Raw genomic sequence first — 19,264 nt, forward strand, 5'->3', positions numbered from 1 at the left:
TTGTTTGCCAGGCCTGTCAGTTGTTGAATTGTTACAGTTAATCTTGTTTTGAATTTCCGACGTCCGTCCTAAGTTGCACGGATCAGCCTCCGAAGGATCGTCAGGCTTCCACCCAACGAAAGTCTTTAGTCCTTTGTTTACATAGAGTTCTCAGCTTGTTGACTGGCGTGCGGCCAGCCCTTGCGTCTTCCGTCTGCAAGCGCTCGTCTGCAAACAACAAACACCCATTAAGATGCCAGGGCTGGGATTCTTCACTCAAATCCTGGTGCACGTGTTTGCAGTGCTGTTATGGGGTTGTGCAGGGTGATGTGCTATGCTGCCTTCTGTTCACACACACCGTATGGCAACCGTCTAGTATGGGTTAAAACAGATTATTTTGAATAGTGAAAAACATAAAACATACATACATATACCTATTTCTTCAATCTTTCTGTCCCCCTGGGCTCTGCCCGGTTTCCTCCCACCATAATGCTGGCAGTCATCGTATATATGAAAGTGAAATATTCATGAGTATGGTGCAAAACACCTGTCAAATAAATCAAACTCATACTTTTACCTGTCCATCAAGGTGCTGTTTCAAGCATATTTTTCTCTGCCTGGATGGGAAAAATCATTTTTTTCTGCGGAGCGCTGCTGCTGACAAACATACATATATATTTAATATCCACATAATCAAAATATTAAAGTTGATAAATTGCCAGAAAAAACATTACTCTGAAAGATATGCTGTGTATGTTTAACAATAAAAACACAATAAACTCATGCTTATTGCTATTAGATTGTCTCAATGATAAATGCCCTCCTGACTCATGCTTGTGAGAAACATTTAATGATGCTGATAATACAGACCATTTACTCCTACATCTCAAACACTGCAAACCTTCAAAGACTTTTGGAAGGAAAGACCACATTTTTGCTAACTAGACACAACTTACTGTAGATTAATCATAAAACAGTTATTCATCTATATTTTTTTTCCATGAATAACACCCAAGCATGACAAAGACAGAATATCCTAATTCCTCTAATTTTTGGGACGTTGGGTCTGCTCTTTTGAGCTAAATATTTAGTTTCTTTTTTTTTTTTCACTTCGTTAGCACGTCTAATGACCATCATATTCATATCTTTACTTTCCCAAAAAGCAGAGAAAAAAATGTAATTCTTATATCTGTCCTACAAATTAGAAGAAACAGGGTAATCACAGGCCTGAACTTATTACCGCACAGATGAGATGCCACAAGGTATGCACTGTTTACAGGAACTGTGCATACATGTGTGACCAGTGCTACAAGACCAGTGCAAAATTGCAACAGATATTCATTCTTATGTGGAAAATCTACCAGTATTTGATATTTCATAATTTATTATCCCCATGTCTTCTGCAATACCATGTATTTAATGACTGTATAAATGGAATATTCCCAAAACAGCTGATTTGTTCTCGCATCATACAAAAATTGTTTGATTTTTCATGTGTTTTCTTCATGATTTTGTGAGACTCCTGTATTTAAGACTGCATATATCCATGTATTGACAGTTCTGTAAGTTCAGTAGGCACAATATTGATTGACAAAAATTCCTGTCCAAAAAAATATGTTTGTAAAAACGAAATTGTGCAGATAATATTAGTTCATAACCTGAAAGATTCAGGATCCACACATTCTGAGCAACCTGCAAAGGTGCAGGCTGGGTTTGCATCAGCCACTGGGGTCCCAACATGGACAGCCGCATGCTGAGATCTCCAAACATTACCTCATTGATATGTGTCTGTGGAGTTAGCAGGAGATTTGCTGGGGATCAGAGATAGCCTCTCACATGCAGGCTGGAATGTGTGTTTGTGGAGTGGAGGTTTGGGGTGGGAGGATGTTAGACTCTCCATTTGGCTCCTCTCCCCCACCCTGCAACAACAGCAGCTGTAACTGGTGGGAAATGCAAGCGCTCAAGCCCATTTGTACATTGTCGTGTAAAGGACTGGCACTTGTGGCCATGTTGGTTTCTTTATCAACAGAATTTCATGTTTTCTCCTGTGATGTAACTCACTCCGTGCACTGGACCATGAAATTGTTCTGTTAGAGATCCAACATGGCTCTGAATGAATAGACTGTGTAAAACTATGTTGATTAACTTGAAATTAAGGTGAAAATTAAACCAGGTATTCAGAGTGGAATTGTCTAGGTATAGGTGATAATGGATCCAGGACACTCTCCACCTCCCTTGTAGACATTTCCCCCTCCCTGTGGACATTTCCCCTCCCTGTGGACATTTCCCCTCCCTTGTGGACATTTCCCCCTCCCTAATTGTTGCGGACATTCCCCAGTGAAATTTCCAGATTAGAAATGTGTATACTAGGGGAAATTGTTCAGTGGGGCAAGTGTCCATATATACAGGGAAATTGTCCAAATGGTGAAAATGCCATTTACACATTTATTTGTATGAATTTTACACCATTCTCAAGAATATTTGACTTATTTGACGAAAATGGCCAGCATTATGGTGAAAGGATTCAGGCAGGGAGGAAAATTAACCCATTAGGGAAATATGGTAGAAAAATTGTCCAGCTGTTGGGGGAAGTGTCCATTAAGGGAAATTGTCCATGGGGGAGTTGTCCATTAGGGAAATTGTCGATAGGAAGACATGTTCATAAGGGTAATTGTGAATAGGGGGAAATGTTTATACTTAAAACTGTCCATAGGGGAAAACGTCCATAAGGGGAATTGTCCACAGGGGAAAATTTCCAAACAGGGAAACGACCCATAAGGGGAAATGTCCATACGGGAAATTGTCCACGGGGAAATGTCCACAGGGGGAAATGTCCACAGGGAGAAATGTCCACAGGGAGAATTGTCCACAGGGGGAAATGTCCACAGGGAGAAATGTCCACAGGGGGAATTGTCCACAGGGGGAAATGTCCAAGTCCACGTAATAATTAACACATAGCTCTATAACTGTTCTACAGCCATTGAGTGCAGTGGGCAAACCACAGGGTCACAGTCCAGCCAGATGCCACTTAATTCCCATGATACATGTGTCCTGAATTGATCATATGCCCATAAACCCCCCAGCATCAAACAGGATCTGACCATGGTCAAACCACCATACAGTCCAACCAAGATGGACGTAGCATATTCGGATATTAGATCCGGCTGTACTGTGCATACATGAGGACTATCTATTGAAGCACACGGTTTTTCAGATCACAAGTCTGAGTGTTGTCAGATTTTTTGATCTCTTCCACAGAGTTTGAGGAAACATTTGTTTTATCTGTTAAGTTTAGGGCTCTCAGAATAAATGTATGGTATTTGTCAGGTAAATCTTTTTGTTCCGCTCACACACACACACACACACATACATAGATTTGTGGCTTTGCTGTGTTGATATAACTTGTACACATTCACACATTATGTAAGTGACAAGAACGGGTATATCCATTGCTGTATAACACTATTTAAATGGGAGTCTCTGATAAGTTGTAGACTGACCCCAGCTTATGACAGGAATGTAGGTTTCCCCTGGACTCTGCCCGGTGTCCTCCCATAATGCTGGCTGCCATTTTATGAGTGAAATATTCTTGAGCATGGCCTAAAACACCAATCACATAAATAAATAAATAATACAGGAATGTTACATGCATAATTATCTGTAGACACAAGCATAAACTTCTAGTTTGGAGGTGTGAAAGGCATTTATCAGTCTCAGGCTTAATTAGCTAAATTTCTTAAGTTATCTATATACTGTATTTCAGAGAAAGTTTGGCATGTAAAAATACAATTTCCAAAACACATAGAGAGCTTAAAATGATACTGTAACTGCCAACACCTAAGCTTTTCTGATAAATTGATCACACATAACAAAAAAAAGAAAGCAATTTTTAAGTGACTATGAGTTATTTGATTTGATTAGTGTTTTATGCCATTCTCAAGAATATTTCACTTATACGACGATGTCCAGCATTATGGTGGGTGGAAACAGGGCAGTGCCCAGGGGAAACCCATGACCATCTGCAGGTTACCGGCAGACCTTCCCACTTATAGGACTCTATGAGTTAGGGGAATCAGTCAAAATAAATGAAAATGTGAAAAATGCGAATTTTAGTTGAAGAACGGCATTTTAGGCCAATCGTTTTGGCCCAAGTTTCAATCTATTATCAATTTTGAGCTACATATACTTTCTGTGTTGGCTGCACTGATCAGTTTATAGCAATAAAGTTTCAGATGGAGCAATACTCGTATCAGTATAATGGTTTGGGCGGGGTGGCTTACTTGCCCTCGGTAAGGTGTCTCAGTTTAGCAGCACTAGATAAAAGAGCGGTGGAAATTTTGTCCCTGCAACAAGGGGGCACATTACAAGCACTCACTCACTCACTCTTCAGCTCAGCCTCTTAATTTTCTCCATCGTTCATCCACTCTTGATTACTTTTGATGAAACTTTTTTTCAGCCAGTGTAGGCTGATGAAAACTTTTAGTCAATGTGATAAAAACAGATCATTTTGGGCAGATCACATGATACAGCAGCACTTTCAACAATAAAGAGTTTGAACCCAAAACTCCCCTACTGACATTTGATCACATTTACCCATCGATCCATTCTTTTGTGTTCGTGAATAATGAATTGGAGGGTGGTAACTTTCATTCTTACTTTCATTCAAGCATACTTTAAATGTGGCAACAACTCCTGTTTTCTTTTTAAATATCTTTCAATTTAAAAAAACAAAAAGAGAAAAACCGGTGAGAAGTGTTCTCATTTGTCAGTCAAATTTATCAAATGAGATACATTTCTTAGGGCTTTTTTTATCTTTTTGAGCCAAAGGCTACCCTGGAAATGTTTTGCCAGCTACATGGCAGAGAATTAAATGAAGTAGAAGAGGAGGTTTTATAGTAGGCGGCTACTTGGGTCAATTTTCTGCAGAAGTACATGTAGCAGGTGGCGGGTTCAATGTAGATGATAACCACCTTCTAATTAAGCAAATGTAAAGTACGAACCAAGTATACCAGTTGGTCAGGAATGCAGCATTTATGATGTTAATGTTCTTTTTCCAGTTATCGTTGAGTGCAGCATCACCTATTTACCGTGGCTTGCTGGCAGACATTGACTGTCGCTGGACAGTGATATCCCAGTCTGTGGACGACAGAGTCAAAGAAGAAAGGGGGGAAGAGGTAAGAGCGTGGTGTGTCTCAATAAGGGAAGCGGGTTGGGGAGTGGAATGTTGAGGAACAGTACCTATAACAGTTTGATGTCTCCAAAATGTGAAGGGAGTGCATGCAAGAGCCTGTTGTGTTAGGACAGGGTGGGGGAATAGTAGTCAGAGAGGAGGGGGCGTGGGGTAGAGGTAAGAGTGTGGTGTCTCCATATAGGGACGGGGGAGAAGCAGTTCATGCAAGAGCTTATTGTGACAGGACAGGGTGGGGGTATAGTAGTCAGAGAGGAGGGGGTGTGGGGAAGAGGTAAGAGCCTATTGTGACATGACAGGGTGGGGTACAGTAGTCAGAGAGGAGGGGGCGTGGGGAAGAGGTAAGAGCCTGGTGTCTCCATATAGGGACGGGGGAGAAGCAGTTCATGCAAGAGCCTGTTGTGACAGGACAGGGTGGGGATATAGTTGTCAGAGAGGAGGGGGTGTGGGGAAGAGGTAAGAGCCTGGCATCTCCATATAGGGACGGGGGAGAAGCAGTTCATGCAAGAGCCTGTTGTGACAGGACAGGGTGGGGATATAGTTGTCAGAGAGGAGGGGGTGTGGGGAAGAGGTAAGAGCCTGGCGTCTCCATATAGGGACAGGGGAGAAGCAGTTCATGCAAGAGCCTGTTGTGACAGGACAGGGTGGGGGTATAGTTGTCAGAGAGGAGGGGGCGTGGGCAAGAGGTAAGAGCCTGGTGTCTCCATATAGGGATGGGGGAGAAGCAGTTCATGCAAGAGCCTATTGTGACTGGACAGGGTGGGGGCATAGTAGTCAGAGAGGAGGGGATGTGGGGAAGAGGTAGGAGTATGGTGTCTCCATATAGGGGTGGGGGAGAAGCAGTTCATGCAAGAGCTTATTGTGACTGGACAGGGTGAGGGTATAGTAGTCAGAGAGGAGGGGGCGTGGGGAAGAGGTAAGAGCCTGGTGTCTCCATATAGGGATGGGGGAGAAGCAGTTCATGCAAGAGCCTGTTGTGACAGGACAGGGTGGGGGGGTATAGTTGTCAGAGAGGAGGGGGTGTGGGGAAGAGGTAAGAGCCTGGCGTCTCCATATAGGGATAGGGGAGAAGCAGTTCATGCAAAAGCCTGTTGTGACGGGACAGGGTGGGGATATAGTTGTCAGAGAGGAGGGGGTGTGGGGAAGAGGTAAGAGCCTGGCGTCTCCATATAGGGACGGGGGAGAAGCAGTTCATGTAAGAGCCTGTTGTGACAGGACAGGGTGGGGGTATAGTTGTCAGAGAGGAGGGGGCATGGGGAAGTGGTAAGAGACTGGTGTCTCCATATAGGGACAGGGGCGAAGCAGTTCATGCAAGAGCCTGTAGTCTCTAACATATACTTTGTTTGAAAGAAAACTAATCAGCATTGTGGGAGGAGGACACTGCATTGCTCCATGTAAACCACTAACCTTGGGCAAATCAGTTGTAAACTTTTTCACTTGTAACATACAGTTATGCTGTTGATGGAATTGATCAGGTAGTCTTCAACAAGCATTACACTATGAAGACACTCACTCAAGTGTTGTCGACCCAGTATTGTCGCCAAGGCCACACAAGCATTGACAGCAGCTAGAAATATGAGGAAATTCAATGTATCATTCAAATTATCAAGTCAGTTGTCCAGATGTAACAAAACAGCATTCATGCCGTGATTGTAGTAGTATAAACAGTGTAAATAATTTCCATGCACCCGTTTATGTGTACAACTTTCTGACAACCTCTTGGAACAAGGATCATTGTTTGGGTTCTTGTGGGCAGGGCGACAGATTAGCCGGGAACATCTGTCAGAGCTAAGCCCATAGGATTAACAGATTATACCTCACGTGAGGATAATCCGGTGGATCTGCTGGATGTTGAGAATAACAGCCCAGTTGCTTCCTTCTGCGTGCATATGCTTACATGTGTTTATAATATGTGAAGAAGAAAAAAGAGGAAGAAAATAAATTACCAAAAGAGAACAAAAATTACAAAACCTCCGCATAAATGTAGATAGTAATTTAGAGGGTTTGTCATTATTACTTTTTTTTTTAATGCTTTTTGACTGTTTTGTAAAATCTTCGGTGTAAAAGAAATAAATAATAAAAATAAAACTTTGTTCTTTATTTATCCTTTTATTCAAGCTTCATTATTAAACAAACAAAAAAATTAATAGAATTGATGTCCATTACAAAAAAATTGAATTGATAGAATCTTTGACTATAACGTCATTATGGTACAAGGCTATTTCATGCAAATTTGTCTTTGTACGTAAATAATGAGCAATAATCGTTCAATCCCGGCTTTAGACATGGACAGAGAAATTGTAGATCCCCTTCTTCTCACTTTTTGTGTGGCTTCGGTGACCATAAGCAGTCAGCGGCTCCCATGTGTTGTTGTTCACCAATATGGTTCACAAATCTGTAGGGATATTTAGAAAAGTTTGTCAGTAACTTGCCAAAGGTCAGTGGTTTACCATGGGCAATCTAGTTTCCTCCTGCATAAAACTGACAGCCATCTTATGACTGGAAAATTCTTGTATGTATGACATTTTTCTCCCGGGGCCTCTTTGCGGTTTTCTCCCACCATAATGCTGGTCGCAGTCATGTAAATGAAATATTCTTGAGTGCGGTGTAAAACACCAATCATAAAGATAGATTAATAAATTGTGTATAACATTAAACACCAATGAGGAATTTGCCAATGACATCATTACGATAATAAATTACATTCTCTAAGGTTGAATATTGCATGCAGTTTTGCCTTTATACATGAATTTTGTATACGTAGCATTATTTTGTTAACCATGACAGAAGGGTGTGAGGTGTTGCTAAAAAATACCCCATATATGTATGCACAGATAAGTCATTGTGGTACGTGGGAAGGTCTGTCTCTGCTAGGTTTCCTCACACCATAATGCTGGCTGCCGGTATATAAGTGAAATATTCTTGAGTACGGCATAAAACACCAATGAAATAAATAAATAAATCATTGTGTCGTTTGCTGTGATCTAAACACATATTATCACTTCTTGTTTGATAGCTGCTGAAGAATTATCGCTACAGAATAAACAAGTCTCGTTACGACTCCATTGATAGTTACCTTTCCTATGACAGCGTCTGTTACAATGACATTGACCTCGTCTATGACAAGGAGTTATTCTCGGAGTTACAAGATGCAGGTAAATGACTATAGCCATCAGAGATTAGGGGTAGTTCAGTTTTGAACTCTTTTGTCATTAAAGGTAAGCTATCTCCTAATGTATCATGTGACTTGTCAAAAATGTTACGCAACTTTTGTTCACATTCATTTACCGATTACCTTTGTCAGAGTGATCTGGAGGTACAAATGACATGTCCTTCCACCAGGAAGTTCTTAAATGGCTGTAAACGTTCAGCTCTCCAATTTTCTCCACCATTCGTATACGCTAAAATAACTTTTTGCGAAACTTTTTTTTTTCTGACGACCATGTTATAATAGTAAAACCCATTGAACCACAGAGCACTAGTGAGGTAACTCCTTATAATGATGTAATGTGAGGCCACTTGTCTTTGGTTCTAATGGTTTTTGAATTAAAAGGAAGTATCGACCTACATTGTAGATAGCATCATAGTTCAGAGTTGCCTCACTGTTGTTCTGCATCTGTCATAGTAAATGTACATGTAACTAAAAGAATGAAAGAGTTCCAACTGGAAACACCCCCATTTTGGCTTGTGAATTTTGTGATGTACAGCTTGAAGAAGTACATGTAAGGTCACTTTTCTGTAAAGCCAGAGGTAGACGAGTAAATGCCGTTAACGGTATGTCATGATGTTGGAAGTACATAAAAAGTAGGAAAATAAAAAATATGGTTCTGTAGTTCAACTTTTTCACATGTTTGCAAGGTGTCTATTAAAACATATTCTTAAGGCATTATTCTGTGTTGACTGATGAAATTATACTTTTTGTCAAGCCCTGAAACTGAAAATGATTTTCAGAAATCTGGTGAGGTTTGATGATTTCAAGAATCCAATGAAATCAAATTCCCAGTAAGACCACACCAATTTTAGTTCTTCTTTTTTATATTTATTTATTTTTTGGTGAATAACACCCTAGTCAAGAATGTTTCACTTATACAACGGCGGCCATCATTATGGTGGGAGGAAACCGGGCACAGCCCAGGGGAAACCCATGACCCTCTGCAGGTTGCTGGCAGACCTTCCCATGTATGGCCAGAGAGAAAGCCAGCATGAGCTGGACTTGAACTAACAGTAGCCGCATTGGTGAGAGGCTCCTGGGTCATTATGCTGCGCTAGCACGTTAACCAACTGAGCCATGGAGGCCCCTATTTTTTTATATGGGTAGACTAAATTTTTTTTCAGTATCAGAAGAGAGTATGGAAATGAAAGTGAAACTTGAAAATCATCTAATTTGTTGAAAATGTAGGCGATTTTTCCAGTTGAATACATATTTACATTATCTGAAAAGCCTTGAAAAACAAGAAAAAATCATGATCACTTCAAAACTGGACAAAATAAAAAGATTGATTTTCAGTTTTATTATTATTCCATATTTAAGTTTTTTGAGTGGCAGCTGAATTGCAATTAGAAAATATTGGTGTTGCCTAATGCAAAACTATTATACCACAAATGTGAGTTGAAACCAATCTCTCTGACTTGACTTTCACCTTGACTAACTTGGGTTTTGGCCTTTTTTTTTAAATATCTAGGTATAGACAAACTGCTGTCCCAACACATTGCTCATCTCTTCATACGAGACCCAATTTCATTATTCTCTGAAAAGATTGATCAGGATGACACTACAGATACTGACCATTTTGAGGTATGTACGTGTAAATGGTTTGATATATATGTACGTATGCTGGGATTTTTTACGTCATACGTAACAATTTTTCAGTTATAAGACCTGAGGGGGACTCATTAGGTGTGTGTAGATGTACTGTGTCGTCATGTGGCAGGGCGAGTCCACACCGCCAAAGTGCTGCAGCCTGACACTGGGCCAACCAGTCCTAGTTCTTTGCCCAAACTCTCAGTGCTGAGTGCCAAGCGAGGCAGCAACAAGTATTATTTCTAAAGTCTTTAGTCTGACCTTGCCTGCTAATCCCAGGTCTCCCGACTTAGAGGAGGACACTCTAACCATTTGGCCACTGAAATGGTCTAAATGTATTGGGTTGCAAATCTCTGCACACGTGTGCGAAATATGAAACATAAATCAGAGCACTTGCTGGTTGAGTGGTTTTAAGTGAGATCAGCAGCATTTAACACATCAGGTTGTGAGTTCAAATCCAGCTTTTGGTGGCTCTTCTCATGGCTGGAGCTTAGGGCAAAGAGTGTTGTCAAGTGTATTTACATGACAGTGAAAGCGTTGTCTGTGGTTTTAATGCTTTACCAGATAAAATGAGAATAAATATATTTGTTTTATTTCCAAAGAGTTTCACTGTAATAAACTATTCATCTAACAAAATGAATATGTGTTTGGATAGAAATGTTATTAAGGCTGATAATCTCTGGTCATTATTATTCTATCAGTGTGATATGGGAAAGCTGGCCTGTAACTTGCCAAAGGTCAATGGTTTACTCTGGGCACTTCGGTTTCCTCTGGGCACTTCGGTTTCCTCTGAGTAGGCTACTTCAGTTTCCTCTGGGCACTTCGGTTTCCTCAACTTGTGAAAGTGGTCTCCATTCTCTAAGTTAAAATTTAACTGTGTTAAACGAAAATGAAATAAATAAGTACTTTGTATGATGAATGGTACATGTGATATTTAAGTGAAGAAAACTTGATATTTGTTCCTTTGACAAACAAAATGTAGGGAGATGATGCATTGTTACAATGAAAATACAGGCCAGAACGTCTTTAGGGTGGAACATCTTTGGTGTGAATGTTTAGAAAAATTTTTTACAGTATTTAATTGTTTGGATGTTTGTGTTTCAGAACATTCAGTCCACCAACTGGCAAACGATGAGGTTCAAACCGCCTCCCCCTAACTCAAACATTGGCTGGAGGGTGGAGTTCAGGCCTATGGAGGTGAGGCTTAGGGTGGGGAGGTAGTGGGGAGGGAGGAAGGGAGGAGGAGTCCTCATGGATACGGTCACGGTCACATGATATTCCGCAAAACATGATGTACAGCCATCATGTGTGTCAAAGACTGCCATGCCACGCTCACAAAGTATCATCCTACGGGCACCAGGCAATATCCAACGATCTCATGCTAATGTCCAACGATCATGTGCGTTTATTTCACAACATTTATCTCCCTTTAAGAGCTCTCTGGCGTCTGCTTGCTCATAAAGTAAATACCCAGACGGTGGTTATAGCTCCTTTATAGACATACAAATTCGTCAATTTAAAGTACAACTATCACTTCTCTCGAGCTGACAATTCCTGACAACTCCACAGCATGCACTACCTGTATAATATATCTCTTACTATTTGATAGGAGTGAGTAAACCAGGGGAACAAACAGTACCATAGAAAAGCACATTGACATACAATACCTTTCAAAATGTCATTAAATATAACTCGTGCACACTAATCGTTAGTAATTAGTTACCGGTATATATACAGCATCGTCATCAATGCTGTCAAACAACAGGTACCAGTAACAAAGCCGCCAAAGGTAACAAAAGCTATACTGTATTATGTGACCTGACAAAATGTTAGGCCACATTTGTTGACAGTAATTTACCGATCACATATATCGTACTGAGTGAGTTCTTGGTGTTTGATATCGTACTTAATAATTTTTCAGTCATATGACGACGAAGCAATCCTTATAGTGCATGTAATGTGCCTCCTTGTTGCAGGATGAATTTCCATCTGTCTTTTACGTAGTGCTGCTTCACTGAGACGACTTACCGTAGGCAAGTAAGCCGCCCCGCCCAAGCCATTATACAGATACGGGTCAACCACTCGTTTCTCTATCCCCTTCATGCTGAACCCCGAGAGAGGAAGTTACAAATTCCTCTTTTAATGATAGTATAGGAAATGAGGGAAAGTAGCAGGTATAAATTCAGCTCTTGCTGCTTTTACTTTGTCACTAAGTCGGGAGATTTTCAGATGCGTACAAGATGAGTGTTTGTTTTAGTTACAAGCTTGTAAAGGCCTCATATGTACTGCTGACCCACAGTGGGAAACTCTCACTTCTTTATATTCATCCATTTGTTTTGTTTTACACATTTGATGTGACCGGCCTTGATAGCACAGTTAGTAGAGCATCCACTTCGGGAGCAGTAGATCCAGGGTCAGTTTTGGATCGAGTCATCTCTAAGACCTTAGAAGAGGTAGTTGTAACTTCCTTGCTTGGTATAATGGCTCGAGCTGGGAGGCTTACTTGCCTTCGGTAAGTTGTCTCATTGAAGCAGCACTGGATAAAAGAGCGTTGGAAATCCGTCCTGCAACAAGGAGGCACATTACACGCACTCTAATTATTCCTTCGTCGTCATATGACTGAAAACTTGTTAAGTACGTCTTTAAACCCCAAGCACTCACTCACCTAGATTTGATGTGAAAATGAAGAGGCTGTATGAAAAGCCTGAGAAGCTCATCGTTAGTGATCATCATTAGTGATACATGTATGATGTCTTCTGATATGGTCAGCTTAGTATGATCTGTTCGGTTACGAGTTATTGGATGACTGGGGGGACAAAGGGCTGGAGTAACTTCCCTTGAATATGTGCTGCACTCAGTTACCATATCCCTATAATACAGTGCATCTATAGCTCGTACACTGCCTTCACAGCACTGCCACCACTAGACAAGCTTGACCTTTCGAGCCTGTGTGATGCACATGTGCTTTTATAGGTATAGCCTCTCCACATATGTTCGTGTGCAATGACCCCAATGACCCAAGTGACCTTGGCTTTGTTCAAGACTTAATGACAAAATTTTTGTTAACCTAGTAGTGGCAGTGATGTAAAGCGAATATAGAGAGCGGCACATGCGCTCAATCCTAATTCCTCAACCTTTTTGTGGCCAACTTTCAGTGAAATTTATGAATTTTTTTGGGTGATTTTGAAGACAAAATACATTGGTTGGATTGGCCAGTTTCTGGACTTTACAAAAAATTTAATTTTATCGGTAAACACAGAATAATGTCCTCAAAATATGCTTGAATAAACAGCGTACACAAACATGCGAAAAGGTTGAAGAATTCCAGTAAGGAGTATTCGGGGTCACCTGTTTCAAATACACAAGCACGCTTGATGTATATCTCTGACACAGCTGTCCTGTTTTTCCTCATCAGGTGCAGTTGTCAGACTTTGAGAACGCAGCCTACGTCGTCTTCATTGTACTTCTGACAAGGGTCATACTCACCTTCAAGCTTAACTTTCTCATTCCAATATCAAAGGTAGGTAAAATTGATGGACATGATCATTGGTGCAAAGGGAGACAAATGCTACAGTTTAACATACAGTGTTAATATATAGGTTACAAGAGTACGGTAATTTCTCTTAGAAATTTCACCCTAAAAAGTACATCTGTAGAGGATGATAAATGTGTCATGAAATATTACTTTTGGTGCTTACATTTTCCCAGTATTTATTTCTCCAACCATAATGCTGTCCATTGCTCAGTTCGTTAGCGCACTAGCGCAGCGTAATGACCCAGAAGCCTCTCACCAATGCGGTCGCTGTGAGTTCAAGCCCAGCTCATGCTGGCTTCCTCTCCAGCCATACGTGGAAAGGTCTGACAGCAACCTGCGGATGGTCGTGGGTTTCCTCCGGGCTGTGCCCTGTTTCCTCTCACTATAATGCTGGCCGCTGCCGTATAAGTGAAATATTCTTGAGTATGGCGTAAAAAAAAAAAATCAGCTAAATAAATAAATGTTAAGGATAATGGAATCAGACCAAATATGCAAATTTGTCATGGAGGAAATTTGAGATCTTTCACTGTTATATGTTATCACTTTTTTTATGGAAAGTGCATAGTTTGCATTTTAAGATAACATGTGATAAGTATTTGAGCAAATTATGCAGAAACTATTTTTCAGGCTGTTACTTTCACTGATAAGGTTAAGCAACATACCAGGGCAGATGTACCTGTAGTTTTGTTTTCACTGATCAAGTTGTATGTACAGTAGTTGATTTCTGTCCGCAACTAAGCTACTCATTGTGCACCCAAAAAGCTTGGTTGATCTTAGAAACGTGTTTTGAGGTGTGTGTGTATGTAAGGTACATATAGGATGATACCCAACTGAAAAAAGGTAGGTTTCAGCACAAAATGTAGTATTTTATCATATTTATTAGCCTCTGAAAATATATATTTTTTTTTTTACGACAAATACAATCTTCATTTATGGATTTGAATAGTCTTTCATGCCATGCTCGGGAAGAAGAAATGAAGTTACAGTATGTTTCCTTTTGTAATAGGTGGATGAAAACTTGATAGCGGCTCAGAAGAGAGACAGTGTCAGAGAGGGCAAATTTTATTTCAGGAAGGACGTTCTTACAGGTAATGTACAGAAGATTCGTTTTGAGTTTATTTATTTAATTTCTCGAGAATTGTTTGCACGTGTATGGTGACAGTCAGTTACGTGAAGGATTAAACTGGAGTGCCTGGGGTAAACTAGCAGCCTTGTGTTATCTTGGTGACAAACTTTTCCACATATGTATAAGTAGCCAATAATGGTGGAGACAAGCTGTGTGTGACAAATGTAAGATTGCACAGATTGCTACAAGGGCATTGTTAGGAGCCTTCTTTGCCGAGGTTGTTAGCATGGCAGTGCAGCGCATTGATCCAGGAGCTTCTCACCAATGCGGGTCGCGTGAGTTCATGTCCAGCTCATGTTGGCTTCCCCTACGGCCGTACGTGGGAAGGTTTGGGATCAACCTGCGGATGGTCTTGTTTAATCTTGGGCCCCCGGGGGCTCCATTCGGTTTCCTCCCACCAATATGCTGGCCACCGTCGTATAAGTGAAATATTCATGAGTACAATGTAAAACCCTATTAGATAAATAAATAAACAAACAAGGGCGTTGTCAACGACTTCTTTTTTTTTTTGGTAACCAACCCTTGTGAAAATGACAATTGAGTGCAAGCTCTTTAATACCACTTCACTGCCTGCTTCCTTTTGTATAGTCAAAAAGCCTCTTACTACCGCATGTCACCTAGACAGAAAAGAATGACTCAGAGATTTTGTCTGTGTATTATTGTGTGCTGTTTGTTGAAATTGGGTTTTCACACAACCAGTAATCAAGCCAAAATCAGGTTTTTGATACAATCAGCCAATGTACACAGCGGTATGTCTCAGTTGATGTCCTATTTTTATCCACACATAGTACCTCAATTTTCGATCTTTAATTAATCTGCGTTAATTAAAGCCAGCTTTCCTGATTTGAGTATTTGGGCCCAGCGCTTTTGATTTACTTGGAGCATTAGAAAACTGACACCCATGAGATAACCCAGTACTTACAAAATGGCGGCTTCCACAATTTTCCAAGAAAAAGGGGTTTGAATATCGTTTCTCTCTTGTGATATTGTTTTCTCTCTTGTGATATCATTTTCTCACTTGTGATATTGTTTTCTTTCTTGTGATATGGTTTTTCTCACTTGTGATATTGTTTTCTCACTCATGATATTGTTTTTTCACTCATGATACCATTTTTTCACTTGTGGTATCATTTTCTCACTTGTGATATTGTTTTCTTTCTTGTGATATGGTTTTCTCACTTGTGATATTGTTTTCTCACTCATGATATTGTTTTTTCACTCATGATATCATTTTTTCACTTGTGGTATCATTTTCTCACTTGTGATATTGTTTTCTCACTTGTGATATCGTTTTTCTCTTTTTGCGATATTTGTTCCATATATATGTTTGTTCATTTTGCCCTTATTATGTGTACAAATATTTCTATTCAGGCTGATTTGTTGCCATGGTTATCTTTTCCTTTATCAACCCCACAGGGTCCAGCCCACCTGAAGCCTCTGAGTGTTGTGGGGAGAGACCAAAGTGTTGTAACATTGAGGATGAGTATGATCTCTTCAGTGTGGATGAAATCATCAATGGCAAGGTGTGGTTTGTAATTTGTTTGTAAAGCCCCTCACTGTTTTCCCATAGTCTTCCACCACAAGTCATAATTATTACTTTAATCAATTTCTTATCCTAAGTTATGTTTTGTTATGTGAATTTGATCAGAAACACAATTTAGGTTAATAATAAATATATCAGAATAATAATACTGCTTATTTTACTAAGAAATACAGGAGTTGTTTGTTGTAGATGATAAAAAAATTTTTTTTCCAGTAGTCAGTAATAAATGTACAAATGCTTATTTATGGACTAAAAATAATACAGAAATATACAGGAAGGGTGTTGAGAAAGAATTACAATGTATTTAATTATCAGCACCTAAAAACATGAAAAATTATTTCTTTCATGAATTTCACATGTTCGTACTATAACAGTTTATTAGCTGCAATGAAAAATTTGGAGCTCTTTCAAAATGAGAACTAAATCTGGCGAATCACAGTATGTGTTTGGGAGGGGGTAAAGAGTACAACATCAAAGTTATGTTTTTTGAATCTACTGTATTTTGAAGACACACTAAGGGATGCTAACTCGAAATATGTGGGTCTTATTGTGTAGGAGGAGTTGTTTCCCTTGGTTCAGACTGTGTAGTCGCCCTAGTTGAAGAATAAAACTGCTTTATGTGCTGTATGTCCCTCTGTGTTTCTCTAAATTGTAATTACCTGTACCTGGTTTGTTTTTGTCAGTGTTTTTAATTTGTCTCAGCAACTTTACAGATTGGGTTATGGATGAATTTGGATGTAATTTAGTGAACAAGACCAGTCCATTTAACTTTGCTGGTGATCTGAATCTCGGAACTTTTTAATATACTTCTTCACAATTGCCACAAACATCACAAATACAGAGTATGGTTCCTTTGACTGTAGTGAGGGAATTTGAACATTTAGTCGTGAAAGGGCTTTGTGCTGCCTTGTGTTTTGTACTACTGTTTCCCTATAATAGAGCTGCTGCCCAAATCCAAAATCATGTCGTCATTTTATGTTCGTAGGGCTCAGATTTCCCGGGGTTAATCCCACTAATGAACATGTACCTGGATGTGATAGATGTGGATGTGGACACCAGGTGTACTGTGGCTCAGTATATCAACCTTATCTCTAAACGAGCCTCAGGTAAGATTCTCTTAATTGAGGTGTGATGTTGTCTGTGTAAAGATGTACCAGAGTGAGATAGATGTGGATGTGGACACCAGGTGTACTGTGGCTCAGTATATCAACCTTATCCCTAAACGAGCCTCAGGTAAGATTCTCCTAATTGAGGTGTGATGTTGTCTATGTAAAGATGTACCAGAGTGAGATAGATGTGGATGTGGACACCAGGTGTACTGTGGCTCAGTATACCAAGCATATCTCTAAATGAACCTCAGGTAAGATTCTCCTCATTGAGGTGTGATGTTGTCTATGTAAAGATGTACCTGAGTGAGATAGATGTGGATGTGGACACCAGGTGTACTGTGGCTCAGTATACCAAGCATATCTCTAAATGAGCCTCAGGTAAGATTCTCCTCATTGAGGTGTGATGTTGTCTATGTAAAGATGTACCTGAGTGAGATAGATGTGGATGTGGACACCAGGTGTACTGTGGCTCAGTATACCAAGCATATCTCTAAATGAGCCTCAGGTAAGATTCTCCTCATTGAGGTGTGATGTTGTCTATGTAAAGATGTACCTGAGTGAGATAGATGTGGATGTGGACACCAGGTGTACTGTGGCTCAGTATATCAACCTTATCTCTAAATGAGCCTCAGGTAAGGTTCTCCTCATTGAGGTGTGAGGTGGTCTATGTAAAGATGTACCTGGGTGAGATAGATGTGGATGTGGACACCAGGTGTACTGTGGCTCAGTATACCAAGCATATCTCTAAATGAGCCTCAGGTAAGATTCTCCTCATTGAGGTGTGATGTTGTCTATGTAAAGATGTACCTGAGTGAGATAGATGTGGATGTGGACACCAGGTGTACTGTGGCTCAGTATACCAAGCATATCTCTAAATGAGCCTCAGGTAAGATTCTCCTCATTGAGGTGTAAGGTGGTCTGTGTAAAGATGTTCCTGGGTTAGATAGATGTGGATGTGGACACCAGATGCACTTTGGCTTAGTTTCTCAACCTCATTTCTAAACAAACCTCAGGTAAGATTCTCCTCTTTGAGGTGTGAGGTGGATTATGTAAAGATATACCTGGGTGAGATAGATGTGGATGTGGACACCAGGTGCACTGTGGTTCAGTGAGGTGGTTAACATATTAACATGTGACTGGTAACTTAGTGGTATCTTGAAAAAAAAAAAAAAAAGTAGCAGTAGTCATGAAATAATCAGGAAAACGGGTTCATTTTGAACTTCAGAAAACATTGACAGCCCTGAGGTCAAGATCAGTTCCTCTGCCTATGCTCAGGCATAAGATGTATGTTCCCACCTTTAAGTAACATGACTAACTCCTCAACCATTTTGCATATTAAAGAGCAACTTTCAGTGGAATTTATGCACATTTTTAATTTAATTCCAGGGACAAAACCTCATTGGTTGGATTGGCCAATTTCAGGGCTTCACAAAAAGTGTATTTTCATCAGTCTACAGAGAATAATGCTTTCAGAATATGCTTGAATAAACACCATGCAAACATGCGAATCGGTTGAAGAATTAAAGTTTTATCATTATTTGCGATGTACATGTACACTATAGGAGTCTCTGTGGCTGAGGGGTAAGCACAAAGACCCAGGAGCCTCTTACTAAGGAGGTTACTGTGAGTTCAAGACCAGCTCATGCTGGCTTCCCCTCAGTTACCTCCCACCATAACGCCCTTGCCATCATTGTATAAGGGAAATTTTTTCGATTAGGATGTAAAAGACTAATCAGATAAATAAATGAACGTTTACACGCTCGGGGTATATATTTATATTTTTTCATATTATAATATTATACATATATATTTTTTTTTTTTTTTCCGAGGACTGTTGGCTACATGGTCTAGACAGTGGATGTGTATTGTTCGTAATTAGTTGCCTGACTGGGATATCATTGGTTCGATACCTGGACGGGACTAATTTTCAGCACTAAGATCTGTGTTAATCCTGTTAATCCCATGCAACTAATTGAACAATTT

The 19,264-nt window shown here is 40.1% G+C and overlaps 1 protein-coding gene across 1 annotated transcript in view; it reads left to right on the forward strand.

Moving 5' to 3' along the window:
* Window positions 1–19,264, forward strand: part of LOC135463718 (glutamate--cysteine ligase catalytic subunit-like) — a 41,917-nt gene that overhangs the window by 17,499 nt on the left and 5,154 nt on the right. The window contains exons 9-16 of the mRNA XM_064741127.1: window positions 5,037–5,153; window positions 8,184–8,322; window positions 9,850–9,962; window positions 11,073–11,165; window positions 13,384–13,488; window positions 14,510–14,591; window positions 16,046–16,152; window positions 17,158–17,278. Coding sequence (XP_064597197.1) covers window positions 5,037–5,153; window positions 8,184–8,322; window positions 9,850–9,962; window positions 11,073–11,165; window positions 13,384–13,488; window positions 14,510–14,591; window positions 16,046–16,152; window positions 17,158–17,278 — 877 coding nt within the window. The remainder of the gene's footprint in view (window positions 1–5,036; window positions 5,154–8,183; window positions 8,323–9,849; window positions 9,963–11,072; window positions 11,166–13,383; window positions 13,489–14,509; window positions 14,592–16,045; window positions 16,153–17,157; window positions 17,279–19,264) is intronic.

This window comes from Liolophura sinensis, chromosome 3 (genome assembly GCF_032854445.1).
Source record: "Liolophura sinensis isolate JHLJ2023 chromosome 3, CUHK_Ljap_v2, whole genome shotgun sequence".
Classification (NCBI taxonomy): Eukaryota; Metazoa; Mollusca; class Polyplacophora; order Chitonida; family Chitonidae; genus Liolophura; species Liolophura sinensis.